The sequence below is a fragment of the Varroa destructor genome, unplaced genomic scaffold, assembly GCF_002443255.2.
Source record: "Varroa destructor unplaced genomic scaffold, Vdes_3.0 BEIS01000006.1, whole genome shotgun sequence".
NCBI classification, from domain to species: Eukaryota; Metazoa; Arthropoda; class Arachnida; order Mesostigmata; family Varroidae; genus Varroa; species Varroa destructor.
In genome coordinates this window covers 22,972,193-23,000,134 of record NW_019211459.1, presented here as the reverse complement: position 1 = coordinate 23,000,134, position 27,942 = coordinate 22,972,193, and the positions used below count along the sequence as shown (strand labels likewise).

Genomic DNA, 27,942 nt, shown 5'->3' with positions numbered 1-27,942 from the left:
TCGTGCTCTTCCAGTGTTGTCGTAGTGCTCGAAGCTGTCGCTTCATGGTACAGCTGCACGAATGGGGCAGCTCCTGTCTTTCCTTAGCGTGACTTGCTTGACGTCGGTCACTGCCTATCCGCGCATTGTTGACATGGCATGGTTATTACCCAGTGAGCTCTGTAATCTGAAGTTCAGCCTGGTGCCCCGCAGAGGATCTTGCCCGCACCCAGTAGCGTAAGTTGCGGACTAGCAGGGCCGGTGACGATAGCGATTGCTGTTGTCGACATCGATGCCGCTGCTCTTATTAAAGCAGATGGCGCATTCGCCGTTAGCCATTTCCATGACCTCGCGCAGCGGTCGAATAGTGGACTAGTGCTAAGTACCACTGGCAGTCATCCAGCCAGGCAGTCCGACGCCGCGAAAGGGATGCTGAGGAGAGACAATTGCTACTGCTATTTGTCCGAAACATCATCGCCACTCTTAAAAAGAAAGGGAGCCCGTGAACGGTGGAAAGGGTAGGCAGCTAAGCCGACACGAGAGTTACAGCCGCAACGCGGGACGGCACTGCGGCGGCGTCCTATGTACGCGACTCGTCGTTTGCGCCAGCTCGTCCTCACGGCGACGGTCCACACCCAGCGGGGCCCAGCAGCCGCCAGTGCGAGTAACTCTGATTGTAGCGTTTCACCCGATACCACTCCGCAGAGTGGCTCTCTTGGCGACGGCTCTTTGTGTACGCTTTATGGGAGTGTGTGAATGGAACAACGATTACCGCTATCAACACTTAGCCAGGTTATTGATGCCCGCGCCATAAAACCTGACCTCCAGACTAGAACCCAAAACAGCGGATCTGACCAAAGCAAACATAAACATAGCTGCAGTGAAGAAAACAATTACGACATCGACGAGAACATCGACATCACCTAAAATCATTAGAGAGAAGAGCAAGAAATTCGTTGAGTAGAGTTGGTCTGGTGAAGCTGTGCACGCAGCCAACCTCAATGAAAAATTTGCGGATTATAGTCAGTGCATTGCCACGTCATCGCCACCTGTTCCGTTTGACCTTAAGTGAAAACGTTTGAGAGGGTAAAAAGCAAATTGAAAAAAGACTGCCAAAGAGAGCACGAACGAAAAAAAAAAATAATCAAGTACAAATTAATAGTAAAACACGCCCACTTGCGTACTATTGGCGCCTAAACCTACTGGAGTTTAAACCTGCTGAATCTCAGTATTGAGTTTTCTAGTTAGTGCAATCTAGTGTGGCCACTCAACGCGAGACCAGAGCCTTCCTTTTATTGTCACTTATAGGTAAGACAAGGTGAAGATCTTTACATAGAAAACATACCAGTGAAAAACGTTTATGTGCTAATTATAGTTGTAAATGATTCTTTTAACGTGAACGGACTACGTACGGACACGGACGCAGGATCGGCATAGTCGGCTGAATAGAGTGAAGTGTTACTGATCAACGGAGAAGACGTCAGCCGATACTTTTCGGTTGGATTGTATTCTAATATCACATTTTTTTTTTTCGGTAAGTCCCTTCCTGTTATGATTGGGCCTGTTTAAGTGGCGTTAGCTTTTCAGGATACGTGCGCACACACCAAGTTACACATGCTAACGTATTTTGACAAAGCCTCATTAATTGTTAGGAGTGATAAAACAAGCCAATACTCGCAGATTAAAAGGACTCGAATTAGGAAACAATATGTACACTCTAAAAGCCATTTTCGCCATTGTCATCTGTTCAGGGTCGGCTGAAGCGACTTCGAGCATTTGCCGCGTACATTTCTAACGTGGCAACAAACCGCACACGGAATAGTAACTTCTGATCACTGTTTGACTGCTTTAGAATGCCAAACATATGAAGATATTTTTAAGTCATTATCTCAAGGCTTTCTCTGAAAAACAGCTAGCAATTTCATGGGCGTAGTTTTCAACGTTGTGTTGTTCTAACTGCAAACCTGTACTTTATCAATTTGCTTTTACTTCGGAAATCTGATGACCTGATGTCAGAAGCTCGTATGTATCATTTCGACCCAAGGCATCTAAAGCTAGAGGTCCGCGAGTAGATTCATCGATAAGCTTCATTTATGTAGCAAGATAAACCTCACCATTAAACTGTTTCAGTCGCTAATATCATTTCTCAACCTGCGATCAATAGCAACTATGAAATTCAGCTAATGTATTCTGCATTCAGATCAGACATGTAAATTAGGATGCCCCAGTCTGTGCATTCCCGATATCTAAACCTATGCTATGAACCTGCTGGGCTTAACGTGAAATACCTCTCTAATAGTTTTTAGCTATTGACAATAGAAACGTTGTCACCGTGTTGGGTTAGTGACGTATGCAAGTTGTGCTTGCTGCCTAACTTATCGCGATCAATACGATATAACATTTTTAGTATGAAACTTAGATGTCTTAGGAGGTCAAACCGTTTCCCCAAGCCGATTGCGCTGCACTTCCGTCACGGGCTGTTGGAAAGGCATTACATTCAACGTTAATGCCCTTTTTTTTTTTTCGCCATGTTGAGATATCGTATGAGATCAATAAGTGTTATTCAACGATATCGATGCTGAAATTTGTGCAAACGACGGTCTATACTAATGTGAACTTCAAGTTTGACTCTCTGTACCGTAACCCTGTTCTGTTCTACACTTCAGTACACGAACCCATTTCGTAGGAGTTAACGAACGAATAACTAGAATGTCTAAACGGTAGAGCATGCATTACTTAAGCCATAAAAGGTCGAGTGTCACCTTATCAGTGGAAGTGGACCTTTTTTCTGTAGTTGCCTTTTTAGATCACTCATACATGAATAAAGACTGTCGATCCTGTCCTATGTACGATAAACCTCTAATCTCTTGATGAACTTCAGGGTCCAATCTGAAGAACACTAAGTAAACGCCGGTCCAATCATACAATCATGCAAGCGGTCGAAGCTGGCCACAGTAACAATCTCCCCCGTCTCACCCCGCTTTTTGTGATTGATTCGTCAGCCAGCGGTCACCTCAAGAGCTAGTTACGCAGATATATTATTTACCGTCAGTTGGAGATACGTACTGTTGATTAGTCAGAATCATTTTTACTTCTGAACTTTCGTATACGAAAAAGCAGGACGGGGCAGAGACGCAGCTAGGTCTAATCCCTATCTATCAGGATATTAAATTCGCAGGTACCTGACTCATTGAACCGTTCTCACTGTGCGAAGTGACGATATTAGCTGTTGTTTACTTCAGCCTATCCTGTTATGTTTATTTACTATTTCTGCTATACGTCACGTATGGATATACACGTGACTTTTGATACAATTTCGGATAGAGATAAATCTGATACTGCGTAGACTTTTGAAAGCAGGGTCGCTTGCAGCATAGAATAACGTGATACGTCAGTCTAGTTGGATTGTCAACGCTCTGGTCAATAAATGTAACGGCATCGAAATCGAAAATGTACAATTCGCTATCGTCTTACTTATCAAACTGTAAATAATACTGCACATACCATATTCGTATATACAAGCTAACAAATATCTAGATTAAAAGACTCGGCAGTAATTCACACGTGATCGATAATAGTTTGTTAAGCTGTCGTACAAATATACGACAAGGGCAATGCTAAATAAATATCGAAATAAGGTTCAACTTAGTATTTCAAGTAGTTTGTTCCTAGTCTCATGCGTTCCGTATCATCGTTTTCACATGTAGACGTATTTCACACGCATACGTATGCAAGCACGCACGTACGCACGCATATACACACACACACACACACACCCACCCACATGAGGAACCACAAAGACTGGGTCAACTACGTCGTGGACGGCGGAATGAGCAATAGGCGAAGTGATCGACGCTAACGATGTGAACAAAGGCGGTGTTAGTCTCAGTAGAAAAAACCGCCATCGTAGCGCGAGTGATTCGACTTGAGGAAATTTTGTCGGTTATCGCATGGAGGTGCAAATATAGGGTAAGGCCAGCACAAGAACGACATGGAGGACTGTCGTCAAACAGGGGTCAACGAAAAGTAGACGTTGGGGCGCGGTCGAACGCGACAACTCCAAAATGTCGTCTGAGGACGCCGAAGTTAAGTGGTCGTTAAATATAGCGAAAGTTAATAATAACCAAGGAAATTGTTCATTGAATACTCTATACGTTGCATTATTTTTTTTCGCTGAACATCGGCTCGATATTATAGCGTGCCGTGTATAACGAAAGAATACGTACGTTGTTTCCTAAATTGCAAAACGCATATGCTTCCTACACCATTGCCCTTTGCTATTCTGGGGCGGGCATCCAATTAATACGTAATTATTAGTCTGTCAAAGTTTTCCTCATTTAGGAGAAAGTTACTAATAGGTACACACGACACGTAACGACCGGTATTCCAGCTTGAATTATGTTCAATTCTATTCTATCGTAGGAAACCATTTATTGATATGACATTTTTTTTACGTTACGACGAAACATGCTGCACCCTTGACAGCCGTTTACAGATAATCACCCTCGAAGCACGTAAATGTAATTAACATGCCTATTTTCCTAATTTCCTTGTGAATAACACTTAGAACTGGGCGAAGCCAGTAAAAAAAAAAATAATTAGGTTGTCGACGAGGCAGTGTACCCCGTCAATGAATGGTTAACTTCGATCCGATTACTACCCAATATTTAATTATCTACACGAATTTTTGTGTGTATCTACCCTGGTGCCTTTTTCTATTGCTTGTCTATGCACATGTCCACATAGTTATGTGAAAAAAAAAAAAAAAAAAAAAACTAGCTGAGCTTAAATTACGGTATTAACCTGAAACGTACAACCCCTGTTGTCGTAAACAACCCCTAAGCACTACATGCAGTTATTTCCAATAGGTGAAGCAAAGCTAAATTAGCCTAGACCTGGCCTGAACGCCGAAAGTAAAGATTGCATATAGTATAAAATTGCTATACGCTATCATGATTGAACGTGCGACAGAACCGCCCCCATAATTGAGCCACTCCAATCGTTTATAATTAGCCTTTGAAGCCTGTTAACAGATTATGATTGCTTAATCTATAATTACTCAATAGAACGAGACAGTTTTTATGCTCAGTGAGATAGTAGACGTATGCGTCTGTCTCTTGGTTGCTGTTTTTTTGTTTTTTTTTTTTTTTTTTATCTAGCTAGCTGGGGAATAAGGACACCTTCTGTTTTTCACATTGTTTTTATTGATCAGGCCAGTTGAATTACTAATTTTATTCTGTGATCAGATTAAGCATCATAACTAAATGTCGTGTCGGACAGTTTTCAATGTGTTAAAGTTTAGTAATTACCTATGCCTCGATTCGTTTGTAACGGGTACCTCAACTGAGGGTGAAATCCAATGGCTCCAGGCGGTCATCGCATTTCAGTCAGGCTAGACCCTTTGCAAGCTCGTCCCGTGTTTTAGGCGGAGGAAAAACGTCAAACAACAAACCTTACAGGAATACGATTTCCCATGCCGAATTCAATACGACAGGAGGTATTCTTGTATGTGAACATCCTGCCCAGCAACCGTCTCAGCCCCTATGCAGTCGTCATTCGTTTTCGCTATATACTGAATAGCTCTGCCTTCTTGACTGTCGGCTCCATTCCCCTAGGCGTCAGTTGCTTGGCAGGCAGCCTATATTCGCGGTGATATCTGTCGGTTGATCTAGTGCCCACGATCGCCCCTCGCTTGCAGCATGTTTCGACCAGAAGTCAGTGGCTGTCTAACGGCGGCGACGACGCTTCACCGTACACTTTAGTCAGTTGGAGGAGTGTCCTTCTTGTCTGGTGCTTTTCTAGTCACGTAACGGCAGCCAACGTAAAATTTTCAGTGAGTTGTCGTATCCGAGTCAGACCCTGATGCTTTAACGTTGTTGCGTTGCTTGACATCGCCCGCAGCGTCGGAACGTTTCATTCGGATGAACAAGCGCCGCGGTCCGTTGATCAGAATAGCAGTATCGCCAGCATCAGCGCTTGTAATCATGGGTCATCGTCCTCCACGACGCCTTTCTACAATGGCATCGATCGCTGTCGTTGCCAGTACAGCGAACCCGGCTCGTTGGAGCGGAGCAGTGGAGAGCAACACTGCGCTCATTACAAGCATCACAGAAACGATGCCATCGCGCCACATCCCGATCGTCAACGCACTCATCAGGTCAGAGAAGGAGAGAATCAGGCATTGCTCCGGAGACGGAGAAGCAAGGGGCGAGCAGCGGCGTGAGCTCTGAGGAACTCTCCAGCCGCGCAGTCGATTTAACGGTTGTGGAACTCCTTATATAGGGCGGTGGGCGACCATCCATTGATGTTGACTTGGGTGCCACTTCGAAAGGCTGCAACAGTACGATGGTTGGAGCACAGCGCGTGGACCATCAAGTGGGAATGGGACCGCCCGGTGATCGGCGAGCGTACTGGAGTTCCGTTGTGCGACAGCCCGATAATTCTAATGAAACTTCGTCGACATCGACGGTCGCCACGACTGCTTCCTCTATGGACTAAAACTGCTAATGTTTTGGTATAGCCAGTAGGACTGCTATAGCAATGACACGATCGGCATGGCCTGTTTACCGGCGCTTCTTTTCTTTGACTATTCCGCTGATGGTGCCAATTCCCATTGTCATTTCCGCCACGTATGAGTGCTGAGTGCGAGCTCAATGGTATTTGCCACAGTCACAGGACAACGAATAAGTAGGCCCCGATTCCACTGGCTGTGTTGACTATACAGTTGTCGTTGTCGGAGTTTGAACGATGTCCGAGTTACAACGGAGCTGTAAACTATGTTGCTACTTGTTTCATCAATTGCTGCTGTCATAAAGAAGACGAACGTAGACAAAGCCGGGAGGGAAACAGTGCTCCAGAAAAGCATGAGGAAGACCTTTGAGTTATTACGTTTGCTCTGGACGAAATGTGGAACTGGTATAGGAAAAAACCCTTAAGAAGAAAATTCGATGGATGATGGACTGGAGCAAATAGCAATGAATGAATGAATCACAAGGTGGACGAAACTAACGGAAAGCGGAACACGGCTATCGGATACTGCCTGATGCCACGACCAACCGAACGCCTGAAGCCCGGTCAACAGAAGCAATGATCGCTGCCATTTTTCCTTTTGTCTCTGTTGTTAGAGGACGTCGTTGTGTATTCTGCTATGCACTCCTTGTATCTGTGCATCTGCGTTGTAGTTACCTATGATGACAGAAAGATAGACAGAAAAAGTATCTAAACGGTACACACATGACCGTAAACAGGGCTTCTTCCCCGTTTACAATCCGAAAGGCATCTACATCGCTATAGACATACTAGAACACGTTACATGTCTGCGCAACTACGAATTTCCTGTATATACATATATGCATATGTTTCTATGTGTGTGTGTGTGTGTGTGTGTGTGTGTGTGTGTGTGTGTGTGTGTGTGTGTGTGTGTGTGTGTGTGTGTGTGCGTGCGGGTTCTAACTACGTCAATAGCTGAGCTTTTGCCAGTAGTCCAAGGAGACATGTAACAATTCTTGATACTGCATCAAGAGTCTAGCATGTAATTAGGACCTATCAGTTTACCTGCTGATCTTTCCGCTGAGTTTGTGAGCCGCTTTACGTTTATGTACAACGCCCGGGTTTCTGTCAAGGGCAATCACTTGTTTGTTAGTTTAAAATGGGTAGTTACTTAATAATGGTTTTGCTCCAGTTTATTACTGCTACCATCCAAGCATATGGTTATTGCTATTTCTCCAACTGCCTATTAGGAACCAGCTTATTAAACGTCTACAGATATTCTCTACTGACGTAACTAGCGTTGTCACATTATGGAACAGCTAAGTACAAAATAGTGCTAATTCAGCCAATAGGAAGAAACCTAGGAGCATGTATAAATGGAGACGGTGTTGAATGCAACCTTTATAAACGTTTGGCTGTTGACTCAATGGTAAATAAATGTATGTCTGCTAAAGCCAGACTATGCTGATCCACAAAAATCATTTTAGTTATATTTACGCTACGCATATTTCTGTAATTTTTATTTTTTTTCTGCACATTATGCGAGAAATATGAATGAAATCTGTTCGTATGTACATGTTTGAAGCACGACCTAGAATCGCATACCAGAACCATTGCAATAAGTACTCCCAATAGCTATTTAAACTAAATATGATGTTCTTGTAGCGCTCTGGGCAATTTACCTTCACGCGCTAGACGTAAGGTAGTTGCAATAAGGTAACTGCGCATTCGTTAGTAAAGAAGTTGGTCACTGGTACATATGTACATCAATGAGTGGGAGTCCGAAGAAAACGGAAAGCAAATCCAAACATTTGCACCGGGATTGCCCAAACGATCTTCACAGAGCGGCCTCTTGTTATTGCTGATTGTTGCAAGCGTTCACGTTCCGATAAAGTACGCTTTGCCGGTGGCAAAAAATGAAAAGAAAAAAATGATTTCATAAAGCCTAGCAACTGTCTAGCTTGTGGGGTAGCAAGCTCGTATTACGCCAAAGCGAGAATAACGTGAGAACACTTTGTATCTCCCTCTGCCAGTCATTGGCTGTTCTACGTTACATAATTAAGATTTATCAAACACCTATGCACACGGCCACATATATATATATATATATATATATATCAGTGGAGTCAGTTACATATACTACTGCAACGAAGTGACTTTCTAGGCAAAGAAAACTTTCACTGCCTAATCACAGAGAGAGGAACAGCAAAGGGAAGTTTGCTGAATTGAAATATATGCGGCATTGCAGGCCGTGGTGTCCGTCCTGCGGGAACAGCACGTGTTGTCGTCGTCCGATCCCTGCAAAAGCAACGATTTTTACAGATTACGGAGATATTTCGTAGGTCTCGAAGCGGTGAAACAGCTGCATGTTGAACCTGACAGTCCGCCTTTCGCTTCTTTCGACATTGCTTTATCAAATTAGCAGTGGTCACAATATTCAAAACCTCTAATTATTTCGCTCTCTACAGTATAGCAGTTGCGTATCGCCGACAATATGTCTGTCGATGAAGCGGTCAGGGCCTAATCTGCTAAAGGACATTTGCTTTACAATTCTAATAGGCCGGACTGGTGTTTGGTGTCCCTATAAAGCAAATGCTTCTTCTTTACTTAACAACATATGGACACACATGAGCGCTATATAATAATGAGGCAATGACACCTATTCTCATTAACTATAGGCTGGTATAAGTTTAAGCAAGACAGCTAAACTGATGCATGAGACATACAGGAAGGCCAGGTGTATAATTGGACATTTTACACACGATATCGTTATGCAGTGTGCAGTACAAATTAAAAATTACTTAGATAACATGAACGCTTATTAAGATCACTATAGCGCTAAAAACCGTAAGTTGTTAGAAGCCAGTGCATTTGGTGGCGTGTTTCGATTTTTCACTCGTTTGCTTAGTTTGTTCCGACAGGTTCGGGTATCTCTTAAATATGAACGATCAGATAACAAATTTATCGAAAGAGCTCGCTTGGGGCACGATATATTTAGATCAGCTTACAACATCATCATAGATCAGCAACATACAGTTAGTGATGAAGACGTTACGTTGAAAACGGTAAAACGAAAAGTCCTCAACAAGCTTTGTCAGTAAACAACGTTGCCATAACACTACAGGCGTTCCGACATCTCATTATGTTCAATTCAAATCTAAAAAATAATGTCACGAGGTTTGCGTATCTATTTCATGTCACGATACCTATGATATCCCACTCATACAACTTCGTTCCTAATCTGACCAGAGAACTATTTGACTCTGAAAGTTTTTACCAATAATGTTGATCCCTGTTATTTACTGTTAAACTATTTACTAATTAACCAGAAAGAATAATATATATAGTCACAAAAATAATAAGAACAAATCTATGTACGTACTTTGTGCACAACTGTAAATCACAGATTGCCGCAAGCCGAAGCGCCAGCCTCGCGCAACTCTAGTCGTACATGTAATAGCAGCAGCCTTAGTTAGCGTTTCTCTCGGTGGAAATCTGAAGAACCTCTTCAGTTTGGCTTGTCTTAGCCGTGTACGCATAACGCGCTGATAGAACCAGATAAGAATTGTTACCTACGGCGTTCTGGCAAATAACGTTACGGGCCTGTATATTATAATCTGAGCAAAAAAAACCGGTTGCAATTCCGCAATACGTATAATAAAATATACGATATTGCGAGCTTCCCAATGAATGCTTACGAGAGATCGCTGAACTAGAATGCGCAGATGAGTAAATGTTGGCACAAGCGTTTTGTGACGCTGGTGTCGATCTTTGTTGATGAGTCTTGTTACTCAGAAGTACGCAAAAGGATTTCGAGAAAAACAATCTGCAACGATTTACCGCTCTAGTTCCAGTATTTAGCTCTACCTCATTTCACTTTTAGTACTCTCGTTGCCCTCAACGCCGTTCACTCGATCTGTTCTTGTATTTACGTTTTGTTACGTTCGCAACTAGGAACCAATTAGACATTCCCTATCGCATACGTAGCCTTTCGGATTAGATGAGCGATACATGAAGCACTGGGTCGCGTCCTAAAAAGGTAGAGACGTTATGGGCAACCTTTGCGTTGCGGAAGCAGACTCTCTTAAATGATTATTAAACCGCAGCATAATGTAATTATCTGTATGGATTTGAATGGAGAAAAATGACTCTGTGTTAAAACTATTAAATCGAACATGGCGGAATCTCGGTTAGATATATTGATTTGATTTGCATTGCCAGCCAGCCAGCCAAAAATCTTTCATCTTTTTTCGGTTCACTTTCAGGAAAGGCTGATTTAGGAAAAGGCCAATCGACTCGTACAAACCCATATCTCTTAACGAGAAGGTATTTGTTGATGCATTTTCCTTTTTGAATCTGCATCGAAGATCAGAATATGAACGCTTTTTGCGACGTTGAGACACGCCTTTTTGCTCTGAGATTCACCAGCGAATTTGTCGCCTGCACGCTTCATTTCCGGATCGAAGATTCGAGTTCTGCGAGAAAGCGCGTCCGTCAGTTCGTTGCTACGAAAAAACTATCTCAGTCGAAGCGATCAACGAAGAACTGCGATCACTGACTGACCGACTGACAAGGTCTTTGACACCTGTTTCGTGCCCCTGTTGCCCTATTGTACGGACGGAAAAGGGCTCGGCCTAGTTTCATCTATATTAATGCAATATGAAGATGAATTTCTTATAACGTCTTCAATGGTACCTAAGAATGATTTATGTAACAGCGATAGAGTTTCACTTCGTAACGAATGCTGTCGATTTAAAACGTTTTATTATTTATTAGGCTAGATCTACTCTTAGCGATGACACCGACGGCCAGATACATCGGCACATCGCTAGATAATGTGATGTCTTGGCAAATAGTTAATGAGATCTGTGAGGGAATCATTGAAATTTTCTTCATCTTTCATCGATCATAAGCATCGATTCTGCTCAGTGTTATCGAGAGGCAGATGCATAGACAAATTCTGTGCCCTTGTATAGGCTACGCCCTTCTGTTCACTCCTTCGATGCGCCGTACTACTAGAATACGAGACAGCGTTCGGACAGTGTAATCAAGTGGTGGATCTGGCGATCGTTTTTATTAATTTTCGCTTTACATTACGAGATGTTTTGCCTCGTTAGCTGAAACAAGGTCCTGATTTGTTTGTTGACATTACTTCTCCGGACAGCAGTAATACGCATAATTAAATAAGAAAATTCTATGTAGGACGCGTCGCTGTGATCGCACACCGCTGACGGCAACGCCAAAAGAAACATCCATCTGGTATTAAACTTTTAATAGTCACTGCCTGGAAATCGTCTATTTATATTAGATGGGTGCCTCACAGGCAAGTACTACTTGTGAAAAAACAGACATTCTCTGTGTAGAACGCTAAAAAAAATAGGAAAACATCGCGACATCGTCAATAATAAAGTCAATCGCTTGCAAGAATTAAGTAGAACTGAGTAATTTACCTCGTTATGTTGTGTATTGATAGTGCTGAACTATCTTCCTCAGTCTGAGTGAACTCAAACAATGCACTTTGTTGCCGGTCGTGTCCTGGAAGTTTAGCAAGATCTCGTCAGAAAGCCATGGAAGCTAAAGAAAAGCTTCAAATTTGCTTGAGTCAGCTGACGTGAGCATATTATTGCTAGCTGAATGTCGGAGGATGCTTCTAGTCTCAGCCTTAAGGCCATCGACCCGCTCACCCACTACTGTCAGGCCTATTAGTAAACCGATCAACTGACTAGACACGCTAACCGATTTCACCACTTCTACGGTCTGATCGGCGAACGTATAAACATTTGCCAAGTACGGTCGGACTGCCCTAAAGGGATTCATAGCAACTGACCTAAAAATTCACGTCGACAGATTTAATAGAATATTCTTCCGAGGTCCTTTTTCAAGCGCGCAACCGAATGAAAGGATCTGTTAGACCTTTACGTTCTCCTTGAAAGAACCTATATTATCGCGCGAATAGCCCACGTTCTTGATATAGATTCTAAGTCTAGATCTAGAATAGTTTTGGCTTTGTAATGAACTAGAGTGAGTGATTGCAGTATATGCCTGGCCAATGTTATTCAGTTACGCAATAAATGGTCGTGGTAAAACTTGTATCTCGATGATGCCCTTAACCATTACCGTAACTTGAAGGATAAATGTACTTGCGAAGTGTTCTCTGCTGCATTGTTCAAAATCTATGTAAACCGGATTAATAATAGTTACTTACAGATTAAGGCGGATATTTGTAGGCATTGACTTTTTTCCAAATAATTGTACAAGGAATTTAGGTTTACACTGCCCTGTTAGGAAATGTGTCATTTTTTCTCTTAAGAATACTAGAACGGGAAACCTAGTTACGGTATTGATGGGCTATCTCTACAAACAGCAATCGCCCGCTTATTAACTAGAAGTGATTTTGATTTCAGATTTCTGACACTTTAAAGATATGGTTCGACTACCCGAATTTACAAGCTACGAGGTCAAAGACTCAAAACAATATATTGTGTCTTCTAATTGATTAACTTTTATAGACATTCTGTTATGAGGCATAACTTCAAATAAGATCGGCAGCTACTGCGAAAGGCTTAAACCGAATTCATCTGTCGCGTGGAAGTCGGAGTCCGTGATATTCATTTTACAGCAGCTCTAGAATTCTCATCTAATATGAGAGTGCAAAAAAATTGAAGAATAATGATCCTTTTAGTCAAATTCTTAACGCATTTGAAAAGAAAGACAACAAGAGCATATAGTGTCTAAATGTACGATGACCAATTCAGCCGCAACAAATTAACTTCTTCAAGTGATAAACCATTAAAACTTACTGAGAGTGTTGTGGTAAGATCGGCCTTAAATAGGCCGTATCATGTAAGCGAAATGCTTTGATCGCTGTTATCTTGTCTAACATACCTTTTTTTATGGTGCCTCTATATTATCTCTGTCGTCGATTTCAGTGTCGCGTTGCTTAAGTTCGTTCGCTGTTTTTTGCGCCTCCTGCTCTTTGAACCCGCATCAATCTTCAAGTCCTTCGATCAACGCCACTGCCGTTTCGAGCTGCCGAATCCCGAGTAAACACTGTCGTCATCAGAAGTGTCGATTTTTCGTACAACATGTCTCGGAAGAGCTTGGATTTGGACGAAGCAGCCTCGCTGATGGACGAGCTGTCCATTCAGGGCGGCGATATTGAGGTCGTACCTTCGGTGAGGACCAGTTTGCTCCGACACGACTCAACTAGTCAGTCGACTAGCAGTCGAACCCATAGCTACTCGGAGTTCAACCGAACTAGCCAGCGAAGTAGCCATCAAAGTTACGAGACTACTGTCTCGCTGGGCAATCAGACCCAGTTGTTGCTGTCTGAGCCGAACAACCCAACAGTTACTAGTTCTACACCACAAAAACCCCCTCCGCCACAGAGTCCCCCTCCCGTCGAACTTGATCAGACCAGCACAGACCCCGTTGACGCTAGCATAAGCACAATTGCGTTAACACCATGCCAGGAAAATTTAACAGCAACAACAGCTAGAACGAGAGCAGTCGCAACAGAAATTTCCGCTACAAACGCAACTTCTAGCAGCAGGGCAGAACTTCGCAAAGCTGGTGATAGGGCGCGTCCGGCAAGCGCTGTTACATCCGAAGGGCAAACTAGTCCAGCCCCAGAGGACGTACCACTGCTTGCATACAAGCGCAACTCGCTCAAGGTACTGCTCAGCCAATCTTGCAAAGCTTAAGCTGGTCGCTACTTGTATAACCGTCCCTAGAGGCTCTAGAAACGCCCTTAGAAACTGCATAATATTGTTTGACACCTATTTCCTACTATCATTTGCATCTCTTTTCAATATCGACAGGGTAATTAATCAGTTGATTTTCTCGAGTAGATGTTCAGGTTTGAAGGAGAAGATATAACGACTGGATGTACGGGCAAGCTAATGGACAAGACCTCCATTGAAAAATCGATACTAAGCTTATTGCTTTATATGAAAAGTAGGCTGCAAAAATATTAGAAGCAAACAATGTGTGTTTCAGTGGCGTCATATTTTTTAAGTTAATTGAGTCTTTCTTGGCATCAACTTGTACAGGCCATGATAAGTACTATAAGATGGGCTCTACTATCACTGCATCTGATCGCTTTTTGCGTGTTTAATAACAAAGTTATTGCAATGTATATGATAATATCCATAAGCATGTTTCTTTGCAAGTAAGGGAACATTTCAGGAGAAAAAAAGAAATGTTTTTTCTTACAATAACAAACCTAAACAATCGATGTTGATGCTTATTTCGATATGGAATATTTGCGTGATCAATATAGATGTCTTGACGAGTACAAATGCAGTCGTAAAAAAGCTTTAGGGTGGACACGCCTTAACGTACTAATACTCAAATAGAGTAAACAACCCAAAAATCCGAATTATCAAAAGACACTAATTTCAATAATCAGCACAAACTGGATAGTTCGTTTCTAAAAGATCTAACAAATAAAACGGGCTTTGGGTAGCCTCTTCGGAAATCGAGATCAGTGTTAAGGTTTCGAGATCGGTCCAAATAAGGAATAAACTTATCGCTTGCAGAGCAGCGCCATGAGCATGCCGACGAGTGGTCCTTTTATAGCACCTTTGTAAATCTAGTCAATTCATTTCGAAGGAGCCACGCTAATAATTACCCTGTAGATAGTACTTCTATCGAATCAAATCCTGCCCAGCCTACAGTCTGTCTGCCCAAAGCGCACGCCTACCTTCCTATAGTAATATCTCCCTTGCTATGTATCGGTACTTTGTACTTCTGCGTTTACCATATCGTTATTTGATCGCTGTCTCCAGCCTATCAAGCTTTTGAAACATTTCGATGCTTATGCGATTATGAAAGCGAGCAACAACTCATTATCTAGTAGTAATAATAATAATAAGTACCTGAACTTGTTGAAAAAACTATACGACTTCTACGAAACAATATGTGTCTACCATGTTAGATGGGAAGGATACCACCAGTCATTTTAACCTACGCGAACGACGCGTGCTTGACATGCACATGCAAGGTGACGCTGGTGGCGGCGGCTTACTCATAAATAATAGACTGCCTCCTTTCCTGAGAGCTGGCAATTAACCGTCTGCAATTATGGCGCGAAATACGAATCGCATGTGGAACGCAGAACGCTAACTCATGTCCGGCAGTATCAATGCGGAGCTCAAGGCACTCAGGGACATTACTTTACATATATGTTGTGAGGAGGACTCAGTATCTTCACGATTAACTTCACGAAAGCTACCGGGGTTACCACCAGATAGCGGAAGCTAAAGCGACCTGACGATTTTGGCTCTCTTTGCATGCTTCATATACTTTGACTTTAATTAGTGGTCAGTAACGATTAGCACATCTACATATATAATAGTTTATCGTGATTCACAACGGCTTAATTAAAAATCTAAAGACGCTCAAACACGCTAAAGACTAACATGAAGAATATGCTTTAAAATTAAATTAAAAAAAATTAACATGAAGGATACGGTTTAAGAACCGTAGCGTAGATACTGTTTAATTCTGGGGCGCGAGTATCGCTTTCTCATTCGGATTAGGATAACCCTGGTAGTGTCACTGCACGAAAAGTCCGAGGTTTCTTTCACTTCAGAACAGAGAAATGCAGTTACGCTTGATTGAATTATTTTCTATTCATAGATAATGCCTATCCCGTTATCAAGCTTCAATTACTGTTAAGCGCAGCTGTCTCTGATTAATATAATGATCGCTTGCTAACAGTTTAATTTGTTGGATTGAGATCTAGCCCTATCAAAGGCAATGCCGTTGTTCTTGTTGCACTTAATACGTTTCTCACGGACGGCGGCCCTATTTCCTGGTCGCCGTTTGCGATGCTTCCTTTTCTGTCTGTTTATCTCTCCTTTTTCTTGGTATTTCTGTCTGTAACAGCTGCACTAACCTGATGCGGTGGTCCCCACGTTACGTTAGATGCTTCTGCGCGTAAAGCTTCTAATGCACCCGAAACTAACGTCATCAGAAGGCGACCACCTTCGCAACCCATTGCTCGCCGGTCAACCCGCAGCTCACCGACGCCGTCAGCGCCTAACCCAGGTGGGTTCTACCTAACATATCAACGTCCATTAGCATCTATCCTCAATGCTTTCACCACTAATGAATTCAGCCTTTTCTGACTGACATTGAAAGCAACTAAGATAACCACACACATTCCTTAGCACAGTTGCTCGATTTACATTTACGTTACTATGCGTGAGAGAAGGACCACTTTACGGAATAGGGTTCTTCTTCTTAGGGGTGTATAGATGTCGAGGTCAAAGGTGTCGGATGCTAGATCGTACAGGCTTTCCCATTCTGCAGCATATCATGGCTCGATATAATCGTTCGTCCTTGTCGTTGTCGTTGTCGTTGTCGTCGTCGTCGTCGCCGCCGCCGCCGCTGCCGTTGTTGTTGCACCTGCGATTAAACGCAAACCTGCCAGTGTTTACAATTACGTAACGCTTGCGTAGCTTCAGTCTGCGCACTTTACAATTGGTACGTGTGCCTTATAGCTGGGTCAATTTCTTCGACAAACAGGTACACTCGAACGGAAAATGGCACCCGAAGCTATTTAAAACGTATAAAGAGAAATGGAATGGCGCCACTGATCGCGATGACTGTGAAGGTGATGGTGAGATGGATACCTCGAGATGGGTTATATAATACATTGCATATAATTAGGTTTGATGATGATAATAACGATGCATTTTACTTTCACACTTGGTATCTGATATGGCCGGTATCGACTATCTCGTCGGTAACGGTCCCACCGTTAATCGTTTGTTTTGTTCCGTCTTACTTTTTTTTATTGATTCCCAACCGCATCCATCATGTCTCAAACCGTCTGAATTACAGTCGCGTATCCCGTACAATTAATCAGTCTGTCAAGGGCCAGTCATGTCGTGTTCCATTGCTAGATCTGGCCGATAGGTACCCCAAATCCAACAATCTCAAGGCGGCATCCAAAAGGATCGAGTCTATTAGCTCGACGTAATGTTACTTTCTTTTAGCTTTCTGCTGGTCTAAGGCGGCGCCGACCATTGTGCTTGATTGGCGGACGTCTAAATGGCGCGTTACCGCTTGCCATAATATGCTATATACCCAGTATGATCTACAGTCTATACTCGGCTGTATTGGCAACCCTAGCGGTGCGATTACTCGACGCCGTGTCGGATTGAGCGCCCTCCTAGCAGATGAAACGTTCTCCCCTCTTCTCTTTATCGCTGTCCCCTTTTTTCTTTCTTTTTTTCTTTTTACCATGAACTACCTCAGCTCACCGGTGCACGAGAAGAGTGCAGCGAGCTGTTCTATCGACGCGCTCTCAGAGATCCCGTAAAGCTTTGTCCTCCATGGGACCCAATGGTCCAAATGGAAGGGCAAATGATTAGATGACAAGTCGACGGCAACAGTAAACCGCCGCTAGCTGATTAGCTGCCTTTTTCGACGCTCCGAACTCTGTACTAATGGAGCCTGTATCCCCTATGCCTGTAACCTATCAACGTATCGTACCCATTGTTTGCTCGTCTGACGTTTCATTGCTTTTTGCTTCCCGCGTGCTATTTGCTCTTCGACGCTTGTCGGCACCGGTTCTAGGCTTCCGTTGAAATGCCAGCCACGTTTCCGCCGCCTCCTCCGCCATTTCCGAGTGGGGCGATGGGTGCAAACTCATCGCCGAGTAATGTCTCTTTAGGAGCCGGAACAGTCAAGCGGTCGCCGTCTACTTCCGCAACAGGAGCTCCCTTGGCATCGTTTGAAAAGCCGACAATGTCTTCAAACGTACATCGTAAAAGCACTGACGTTATTACTTCACCCAACAGCTCATTACATAAGCCGTTCAGGTAACGCATACGAGACGGATAAGAAAGGCAGAGACCTTGCGTCTGCTGAAGTTGAATGCATTATCTATTGCTACACTCTGCCTATCCCCTGTTAAATAAAATGAACAATCGTCAAATGACTTACAAACTGCCGAGAGACTTTTGTTTTGCTTTGTATGTATATAACAGTAGTTTTCCTGAATAACGCTACCAAACAACGTATATAAGGCATGTAAAGAATGGCTAAAACAGAACGCAATCTAGTAGTTCTTTGATAGTGTCAAATATCTATCTCTCCAATGTCTCATAAAGTTTCAGTGAACTTCATCGTCGAGTTACACAGGGTCCCATTTAAGGTCACTTGTGCTTTCTCTAATTTACAATATTCGTATTTCAGTCGACGCCGCCGCCTGAAATGGAACACCTGCAACCTATTATCGAGCCTGTACGGCCAGCTGATTGTTGTTGTGACATGCACACTCATGGTGACCGAGGTCATGGACAATACTATGCCATTGTTGTCTTTCCATGTAAGTCGCACACAGGTCGGGTGCTCGCCTTGTTCGAGTGATTATTCAGAAAAAACATGGCATCCCATGAGATTTAAGAGCTCGACACTGTTGAAACGAGGTATTGATTATGCTGTAGAATTAAGCCTACAAACTTAACTCAACGCTACTTTCCAACAGACTGGTTAAAAACAAAGTTGTGAGGTCAAGGTCATGATTGAGCACAGAATAATCCATTAAGTCCGTTGTAAATACAGGTGCCCGTGAATCTTTATTTATTTACCAGAGACATTTTACAGCGAGAATTATACTGTAGAGTGATTGCCTCAGGCCGTCAACACATTTTGTTGGAAATATTGACCTAAACTTTCTAATTTCTGCAAATAGACTGGTGTTAAGTTTACTACTACTGCCGCTACTGAATTAATCTATATAGCACAATTATTATTATTATTTTAACACGCACTTCAATGTTTCCTTGGGGCGTTCCAACATCAGTGCGTCATGTTACGTTGACGTAGACTCCTTTGCTCGGCTACCATGCGGTCTCATTCACTAAACCTTGGATCCTTTTACCTTCAACCCTGGTTTGGACTAATTCTAACATTACTTCAAACATGGCCGACCCATTCCATTCAGGGTTACCTGTACGCGTTTTTGCTTGGCGGTTCCTGTATATTTCTGTTGTTCATTTACGTCTCGTCGATCCTGGACAAGTGTCCGTCATTTAGCAGTCCGTCTTCCTCAGCGACATCGTCTTCATCATCGCTTTCCGACGCTGAGACGGCAACGGGCACATATCGCGGAACGACTTGTGGTGTTGAAACCCGCAAGAACTATACCTGTCCTGTAGAAGTGAGCTGTTATCTTCGAGTGGGTTTATTAGGTAAGTGACGCGAAAAACTGGTGATTTCTATCAGTCATTAAACACAAGGTGTGCAGTAACTTTAGCATTCTGAAAATGACCTACTCAGCTTATAGCAAAATACAATTCTACAATATCTACTGGAGGTAAATTTAGTCGGTTCAATAATATGTAAAAGCTTAATTAATTAATTATAATGGTTGGTAACTTTGGAAGTATTCTGTGGTGATCCAGGAGTACTTTCATCAATGAGAGAAAAGCCGATTGAAAACAAGTTACGTTAGTCTACCAAGAACTCTATTTGCAAGCAGTGCTTCCTTATAGTCTTTGTCCAGTTGGTTCAAGCACCACCTGTCACGTTTTTTACGTTAGGTCAAAACGAAACGTTTCTGACGTCTTTTTTGCAGTGTTCGGGCTAGGCACATTGATCGGTGTGGGTCTAGAACTAAGCAGCGTGATCACATTGCACACGCCCTGTACAGATCTGCTTAATCTCGCGTCACCGGCGTTGCTTGCCGCGTTTGCTTTTATGCAGATGCATTTCTTATTCATCAACGTTCAGGCAAGCTAAATGAAAATTAAATTTGGGTTTTGTAGTAGAAAATAGAAGAGCTGCTATACTGTTGAATATCAACTTATACACAAAAATCTCTAATAGTATAGTACTGATTTAGCGAGACGTCTCCAAAGTCTCTATTAATACTTACGATTTGACTATGTAAAGACACTCGACTCAATCATCAATCAAATCTGTCTCAAAGTTTATTCCACTGAGTCGGTACTTGCGTTAATTCGCTACCTCGACACCTCATCTCTATGTGTATGTACGTTTAAAGTAAATCTCTGCAACATTTGTTCTTTTTTCCAACTTAACTCTAGCGGGCCTCGGAAACCCTGGGTTGCCTTCGGCACATAGCTTTGATGCACCTGTTAGCAACAAACGTTGCCGTCTGGTTCCGCTTAATGCTATGGGGCATATATGAAGAATCAGTCACTCGAGCGCACCGTAAATACGCTACTAGTATTGTGTGGCCTCCGGCTGATTTCGTTCACAGGGAACACGCGATTGACGAATCTGGCAACCACCAGGTCTTTGGTAGGTAACAGGGGGCTGGCAGTAAACCAAGCGAAAAAAGAAACGCGTTAAATGGTATATATATATATATATATACCATTAGAGATATATATGTATCAGCCCATAGGATTAAGTCAGTTTTAGGATCGGCAACATTTTTATTGTTGCTATGACAAGGCTCAGTAACAAGGCTTAAAATCCTTTATTAACGTATTACCCGGAACCGCGTGGACAACGCATTGTCGGAAAACGTTAGAAAGAAAATTGCTTGGCTTGAAGTAATTTTTAGATTCTATTGACTTCCTATTTTACGATTGGGGTCGTTGTTTTGTAACGATCATTTTTCTTCTCGTCTTATTTTTCCACAGTAACAAAGGATTGCCTATGGCAGCCTGATGAAGGAGCTTCGACAGAAAAGTTCCTCAGCCTCGATGACTGCTTGCGTAACTCCACCCTGGGACATATCTGGCAACGTGCGGCACCCTTTCTTGCTCCATTTATCGCTCAGTATTGTGTCGTTGCAATTGCCGTACTATACGTCGTATGGGATAGCTACCACAGTGTCTGCACAAAACAAAGTACGTACAAATGGGTGACTTTGTCAAATAGGAGACACACCCATATTCCATTTTTCCGCCTACGAATGAGACATTCTAGGAGGCAAACAAAACACAGAATTCGCTAGGAACGTTAGGTAAACGGGTACGTAATAAAATGCTAGGATGGTCCATTAATGCCCGTCCGTTGCCTTTTACCGTCATTCGATCATAGGCTGCAGCCAATTGTACACCGTGAGCACCTACCCGACAAATGGCTCCGCAGGAAGTTCATACGATACTCTACGAAATCGCGGAGGAAGGGACCGGGGCGCTGATTGCCAGGGCGGATCTAAAGGACTCTTCCTTGGACTATTAGTGCTCGCTTCCGGTAAATGCTATGCGCCTAAGACGAGCTTGTCCTATTTACGTTTTATCTCACATATGCTTGTTCCCGCTCCGAATATACTGCACGCATCAAGCATTGTACGATTTACGTCTCAACCGGTCGAGTACATTTAGGTATTTGAGTAGAATGGTGTTGTATAATATTTTACAAATACTGTCTTATCAATTGGAATACCGGCGTTAAGGAGTTCTTGTACAGGGAGAAACTAGTGGTAAGCTTTCCTGGCACAATCCAAGGTTTATTGATGTTATTAGACATGTACTAACTCTAATTCAGAATAATTCTATCGTTGCGGTACGAGATGGTCATAAGAACGGATCGAATAAGACTTGTTATCGTACTACCCAAGGATCGAACTGTTACATGTAACGGCATAAACTGTGAACGGCTATCTCCTTTTTAACATCAATAATCCTGGGCTTTGATAACTCGGTCAGACCCCCTTGCGACATTGTAGTGTGACGTCTCTATTGATCGGATTTTTGCCTTTTTGAGACAAATGCGACACCTTTTATGGTCTATTCTATTTCCGTAAGCTTTACCTGGGGATTATAAATGCCCGGGAAACAGCTGGTTTAAACCCGTTAATGCACGGCATATACCCTACCTGTGCCATTTCAACAGACCTGTTTATCTATTTATATTCTCTCCTTAATAATTGTTAGAAATTTACGCGTACTGTGGTTATTGTTTTCGTTGTCGGCCCATCTTTTCACAGGCATCATCGTCCTCATTTTATACTTCGTACTGAGCCAGGAGGGCCTCGAGGCAGATACATTTGTGGCTACTAGCGTATTGCACGCGGTCATCCAAGCGTTATCAGCCGCGGGTTCTTTACTCGGACTGATACAGATTTCTCCGTTGAGTGTCCGCCACTCATGCAGTGCGCCACTGGCCGGATTACTGCACAGGGTTGGCGTGCTAGCCACTCTTAGCTATGCAGCCTTCGCTTGCGCTGCGGCTGCGGCTGGGGCCGATATACACGATGTTTCGCATGCGCTCTTACTGATCGACGGTGGAGCGATGCTGCTCCACGCAGTGACTCAGAGCCTTTTTGTGCAGGTAGGATACTGCTATTAACAAGACTGAATTTGATAACTTTAATTCTAATAGCTTCATTTTGGGTGAGTTCGTTTCGAATTTATGCGCACGTAACCGTGTTGAGCAGAATTTCGTGTGTTGCATATTTAGGTACTGAATCTCAATCGATCGTTTTCAGGGGAAAGCTGTACATCAAGATCGTCAGATATAAATAAGACGAGTGTGATTAGTTAAATAAATGAACCATCAGACAAATATACCGATATGCGTGACATCTTGGAATATTTGAAAATAGATTGTTCTTTTATCATCTTACAATGACTATTTGCCATTTATATTGGCCTAGCATATCCGAGATCGCCGTCTTGTTTGTTTTGAACAAAAAAAAAGTTGTGTTTGTTTTTCTACAGGAGCTCGACACCCGTCAAGCCGACCGGAAAAACTGCCGCAAGGGTCTGCAGGTGGTAACATTCCTGGTGTTTGCTAATCTTGTCCTCTGGCTCATGGAGAGTTTTACCAATCAAAACTATCTCGGCAATGAAGTCGCTCGATCGATGTTCGGTCCGCTGACATGGGCTATCGTTGCTCGCGTCACCACGCCACTAGTCATTTTCTACCGGTTCCATTCGTGTGTGTTCCTCGTTGAAGCTTGGCGACGCTCGCGAGCTCGCTGTGGTTAGGCCTTGCCCAAAGCGACATCTTCAAATCTGTCCACGTCGTTCTGAAAATAGCGAGGACATGGAGATTTCCTTTGGTTAAACGATCACTCTGATTATACTACGGGGCAGGATAAAACAGCAGAAGTATGATCATCCCAACGGCGAACGCATCGTCATTTTGGAACGTGTCTTATCAGAAACCTCAGTAACCGTGCTGATCGCTAATGGAATCGCATACTGCACCTATTAATTTAGCATAGTCTTTTCCGCGCTATATCAGTTTCGCGGAAGAAAGCATGATCCATACTCTTTTCGAAAGTGGAGCCATCCACGTGCGGACGTTGATTCGCAGATGCTCGCATACATATGGACGTAAATACCGTACGAGCAGATCGCTCTACATCAGCCAGTAGCAAGAGGGTTACGAATAGCAGACAACAGGTTTTGCTACAGGCAGACGCATTAAAGTTCGTCTGCTTGAATTCGACGTAACGAGATAGTACGAAATAAAAAAGAAAACATAATAAGACACAACAGGCAAAACGCTCAATTCTTCTGTCTCCTTCCAAGATGAGGTATTAACTCAAGATTTTGAATTGCTTTCACCACTGCCGTACATATCTATCTCAAAGCGCCACCTAGGTTAGAAGATGGATTACGGATAGCGGAGTGGAGGAGCGCCGCTACTGGAGCACAACGGCCATGACGCTTTACCTAACCGCACTAGCTTTTTTTACCGCTTCTTGCTGTCTGTAGCGTAAGCGATGTTGGCAAAGAGTTTCAAACATCAATGACCGCGTGTCTAATATGGTCATGCAAAGCGGCCACTCATTTCACTACAGCTTCAGTATCTTGTAGGTCTGCCGCATCGATATGGTGCAACGCGAGACCCTGAAGACATCAGCAACTGCTTCGGATAACGTGATCGTATCGGTAAACGTCACCTTCACCCTGCCTTCGCGACGCTCCGAGACTTGCGTTCGGACAGATTGCATAGTCGTTTTAATCAGTGCAGATAAGTAGACCCTTGTTTCTGACTAAAGACATGTCTTAAATAAGGATTACAATGACACAGAGCGACACCATGCAAGCCATCATGCATTATACAAAGTAAACACAGGTTTGCCGCCCGGTTTCAGCTACGACAGATGTTTACACCGTTGTTGGCAGTTGCCGAATATAGCAGTGTGCAAGGGCTTTATGTATATATATATTATTATTATCCACATCGTCACTGTGTGGACCTGCTACCTGCTGTACGAGGTGTCGATTTGTCTGAATGGGTTAACGTGTTTGTATGCGTATGTGTGCTTGTTTGCGGGTATACCCGAATAGCATTTGGGTTTCCCTTCACTGACCTATGATCGTACAAATATTAATTAATTAATATATGCGATGAGACGGAACGGGAACAGAAAGCAGACGACTTACGAATAACTGGATTCCATCTTCAGCAAACGGGTCGGATAAAGCTCGTTCTAAATATAGCAGTATTTACTCTATACAAAGTAAACTCCAGCTGTTACATCAGGTAATGCGAATTGAAGCCGCCAGATGTTTCGGTATCAAATACGATGTATGGCGAATGCAAAAAGCAAAGAGTGAATACGAACCCTTGTCATCGACTATCATTCCAATGCCCCTCTCGAGATAATAACATAAACTGAAAATGGCTCTTCGAAAAGGAAGGTCTAGAAGTTGACTAGGTCCCCAACCAGCTAAGCGTCAAAAACTTTGAGTTACTAACAAGCAATTTTGATTTGATTACTTCCTGAGTATAAATACGGTAGCCTAGAGCTCGAGAGCCAAACTCATTAACCGATTAAAACTGAAGGTGGACAATGCTCTACGAGCAAATGAAGTACACAACAATGCTTGACCTCGAACCAAAAATCAATCTCAGTGAAGACACGGTACATCTATGTTACATAGACGAAGAAAATCTTTACTGAGGTAGAGACTCAACTTTCCAATGACATAAAACGACTTCCTAACATAAGCGTTGTGTTAGATGTATCGGTGCGCCAACCAAAGTAACAAGAGTGATATCACCGAGCGAGCCCCACTGCTTAGGAGAGCGTAGTTATTACGAAGACATTGCAATTCACATCCACGATATATATATATATATATATATATATAGATATATAGATATATATAGAGAGAGTGGCGTAGAATGTCGACTTGTGAATGTTTATCCAGATTCTGTTGACAAAGCGTAAATACCGTCATGTAGAAAAAAGGACTTCACAGCTGTATTATGAAGATGGCACTAGCTATATGTAGTATGTTTCAATAATTTGCCTTGCAGAAAAACATGGGGCGTATATACAGTGTACTTCTGTCACATATACACATATTATAATATAATATACGTATTTTTGCTAACGGCCTAACCTAAGGCTCGTTTTAAATTTCTATCTATTGCTACTAAACTAATTGTGTGACATTTTAGGAACAGCATCAACAAGTGTGAATTGTCCATTTGCCGAAAGGGCAAGGCCAAAGCCAAACATTACTCTCCGAATTTCAGCTAAAATAGGCAGGCCACCAACAGAGCCGGCCTAGCGAGATTTCGGTCAAGGTCGACTCGAAGCTGACGACAGTGACCGATCTAATTATTATTAGTGCAGGTCGTATTATGAAGTTATCGCCCGAACGTGTCCAAGTACGACAACTGTTTATTTCCGTTTTAACTTCGAAATATGTGGTACGAATGATACAAAATGACACTGCATCACGTATCACAGCAGAATGAATGAATAAATAAATTAATAAATGGGCTAAAACTTTGTTGAGATGTATGGCGCACTGTGATTCTACGATCGACGCACATATGCCAAACATATAGACGCCTAAAGTGTCACACTAAGGAGAGCAAACCTTCGTTAACCTTTTTTCGATCCGTTTTTTAATTCGTTTTTACGAATGGGTATATGGCTTCATCACTTTAATTATAGTAACCAGCTTCTTTTTTTTTTTTTTTTTATTAAAATGCAGACAGGGCTCTGTAATGTGGAGGATATTTACACTACGAATGCTATCAACAAATATTGTCGTCGGGCCAACTCATCTATCGTTGTGTAGCAGTTCTGCGTAGAATAATCATCCCTGTTCTATCTGCGTTAGCCTTCCTAAACATCCCTAAAAAGTCCCACTAGAAGTCCCCTAAAAACGGTCGAAAATTTCGAAGACCGTCATCTAAACTTCACAGCCGGTAGAGACAGTTGAGTTAATAACATTAAGAATTTACGGCACAATTTGCAGACAACTAATAGAGTATCTGATTCACATAACGAATACATTTAGAAGGTGTGTAAACGTATTTTTTACTTTTTGCTGCAGAAATTTAATAGAAATACTTGACCAAAAGTTCGACTGTTTGTGCCAAGTACCTCTCATAAGCAGGTATTTCGGATCTCGTGAGTACACCTAGAGTCAATACGAAATACCCATATGATGATTTCTAATACGCAGACGACGAACGATATCTAAGCCCAGCACCTACAAAGCTGCCTACTTGCATCTCACAGAACTGCTTATGCTGTGCCGCAGGTGGGTCATAAACAGAGACTTCGCACATTCTGAATATTTAGAAAGAAGTGTCTATATATGTCCTCCATCTGGCCTATTCCTCATTCAGCGCAAAAGGAACCCTGATGTGTGTTTGGCCTATCCACTAAAAGCAAACAGCCGGAGTTCATTAACACATCATCGTGTCAAACTGTTGCCACACGAATTACAGCAAGGTCATGAAAAAATTTTTTCGTGGGTCTTACTGGATCCAGACGGCTGTGGCCTATGGTATTTTAGCGTTAGGTAGGCTCACTTATGACCTTTCCTAAGCATCGTGAGGCGCGTCGCTTCCGGTTGCTAAAGGAGAAATTATTGATAGCTGAAACTGATCGAGGAAAAATAGTCGTCGTTAGGAAAAGATAGAAGGGAATTAAGTACAAATCCTCTATGGTGATGACCAATATTAAATACGGCTAAGTTCACTGTGGCAATAAGCAGGGCATGCGACAGAAACGCGACATCCTACCACAGGCAGGAGGATGAATGAAGGGAGTGCTGGTTACTGTGCGTTTGCTGTAGCTCGGATCGGTCGCCATTGGCTGACTATATGTTTAAACAACTGTATCAATTTTTTTCGATCGCATCAATCAACACATTTATATAGAGGGTGTTACAGAAAAAGTAAAATTGCGTAAGAAAAAAAAAACAGCGCGGTTTCGTCAACGAAAAACTGTCGACAACATATAATAATCGAGTGACAATTGATGAAATAATATGTTTTTACCATAGAACAGCCAATAACAGCTCAGCTCGTCTGTTACCTGAACCTGATACATGGAGATTATACATATACATTGCTATTTGATCTTAATAAAAGTATGTTTTTATATTCGTGTGGTTGATTGGAGGTTCACCCGAGATCACGTATTTGACGTAGAAAATACGGACTCAGATGTTGGTTGAATGCTATATTATTGAGACGAAGAATTTCTATTTCTCCACTGTTACACGTAGCTTTAACATTTGTACTAAACTCTGTTTCAGTGGCTGT

General features: G+C 42.6%; 1 protein-coding gene and 2 long non-coding RNA genes across 13 annotated transcripts; 1 reads left to right on the top strand and 2 right to left on the bottom strand.

The window, feature by feature from the left end:
* The first annotated feature begins 521 nt into the window (after nucleotides 1–521).
* LOC111253492 (proton channel OtopLc-like) lies at nucleotides 522–27,778 on the top strand. 8 transcript variants are annotated; one of them, XM_086973672.1, is made up of 13 exons: nucleotides 522–1,287; nucleotides 1,406–1,513; nucleotides 16,360–16,521; nucleotides 16,907–17,095; nucleotides 18,058–18,302; nucleotides 18,679–18,811; nucleotides 19,430–19,676; nucleotides 20,063–20,217; nucleotides 20,535–20,751; nucleotides 21,099–21,308; nucleotides 21,502–21,657; nucleotides 22,394–22,737; nucleotides 23,127–27,778. In XM_086973672.1, exons 3-13 carry the CDS (start codon nucleotides 16,399–16,401, stop codon nucleotides 23,394–23,396), a joined length of 2,289 nt encoding a protein of 762 aa, XP_086829798.1. In that variant the 5' UTR covers nucleotides 522–1,287; nucleotides 1,406–1,513; nucleotides 16,360–16,398; the 3' UTR covers nucleotides 23,397–27,778. The 8 variants fall into 8 exon arrangements, with proteins under 8 accessions (XP_086829798.1, XP_086829801.1, XP_086829797.1 ...); XM_086973675.1 differs by lacking the exons at nucleotides 522–1,287; nucleotides 1,406–1,513 and adding an exon at nucleotides 13,496–13,643 and having other exon boundaries at nucleotides 16,907–17,089; XM_086973671.1 differs by lacking the exons at nucleotides 522–1,287; nucleotides 1,406–1,513 and adding an exon at nucleotides 13,496–13,643.
* LOC111253496 (uncharacterized) lies at nucleotides 5,029–15,486 on the bottom strand. 4 transcript variants are annotated; one of them, XR_002674689.2, is made up of 5 exons: nucleotides 13,354–13,493; nucleotides 11,919–12,003; nucleotides 8,151–8,766; nucleotides 7,534–7,593; nucleotides 5,029–7,164 (listed from the first exon to the last, which is right to left on the bottom strand). It is a non-coding gene; the product is annotated as an uncharacterized LOC111253496 (long non-coding RNA). The 4 variants fall into 4 exon arrangements; XR_015316138.1 differs by lacking the exon at nucleotides 5,029–7,164 and adding an exon at nucleotides 15,348–15,486 and having other exon boundaries at nucleotides 7,364–8,766; nucleotides 13,354–13,497; XR_015316137.1 differs by lacking the exon at nucleotides 5,029–7,164 and having other exon boundaries at nucleotides 7,364–8,766; nucleotides 11,919–13,105; nucleotides 13,354–13,480.
* LOC147755000 (uncharacterized) lies at nucleotides 20,389–23,924 on the bottom strand. Its single transcript, XR_015316143.1, has 2 exons — nucleotides 23,619–23,924; nucleotides 20,389–23,437 (listed from the first exon to the last, which is right to left on the bottom strand). It is a non-coding gene; the product is annotated as an uncharacterized LOC147755000 (long non-coding RNA).
* Nucleotides 27,779–27,942: the final 164 nt, after the last annotated feature.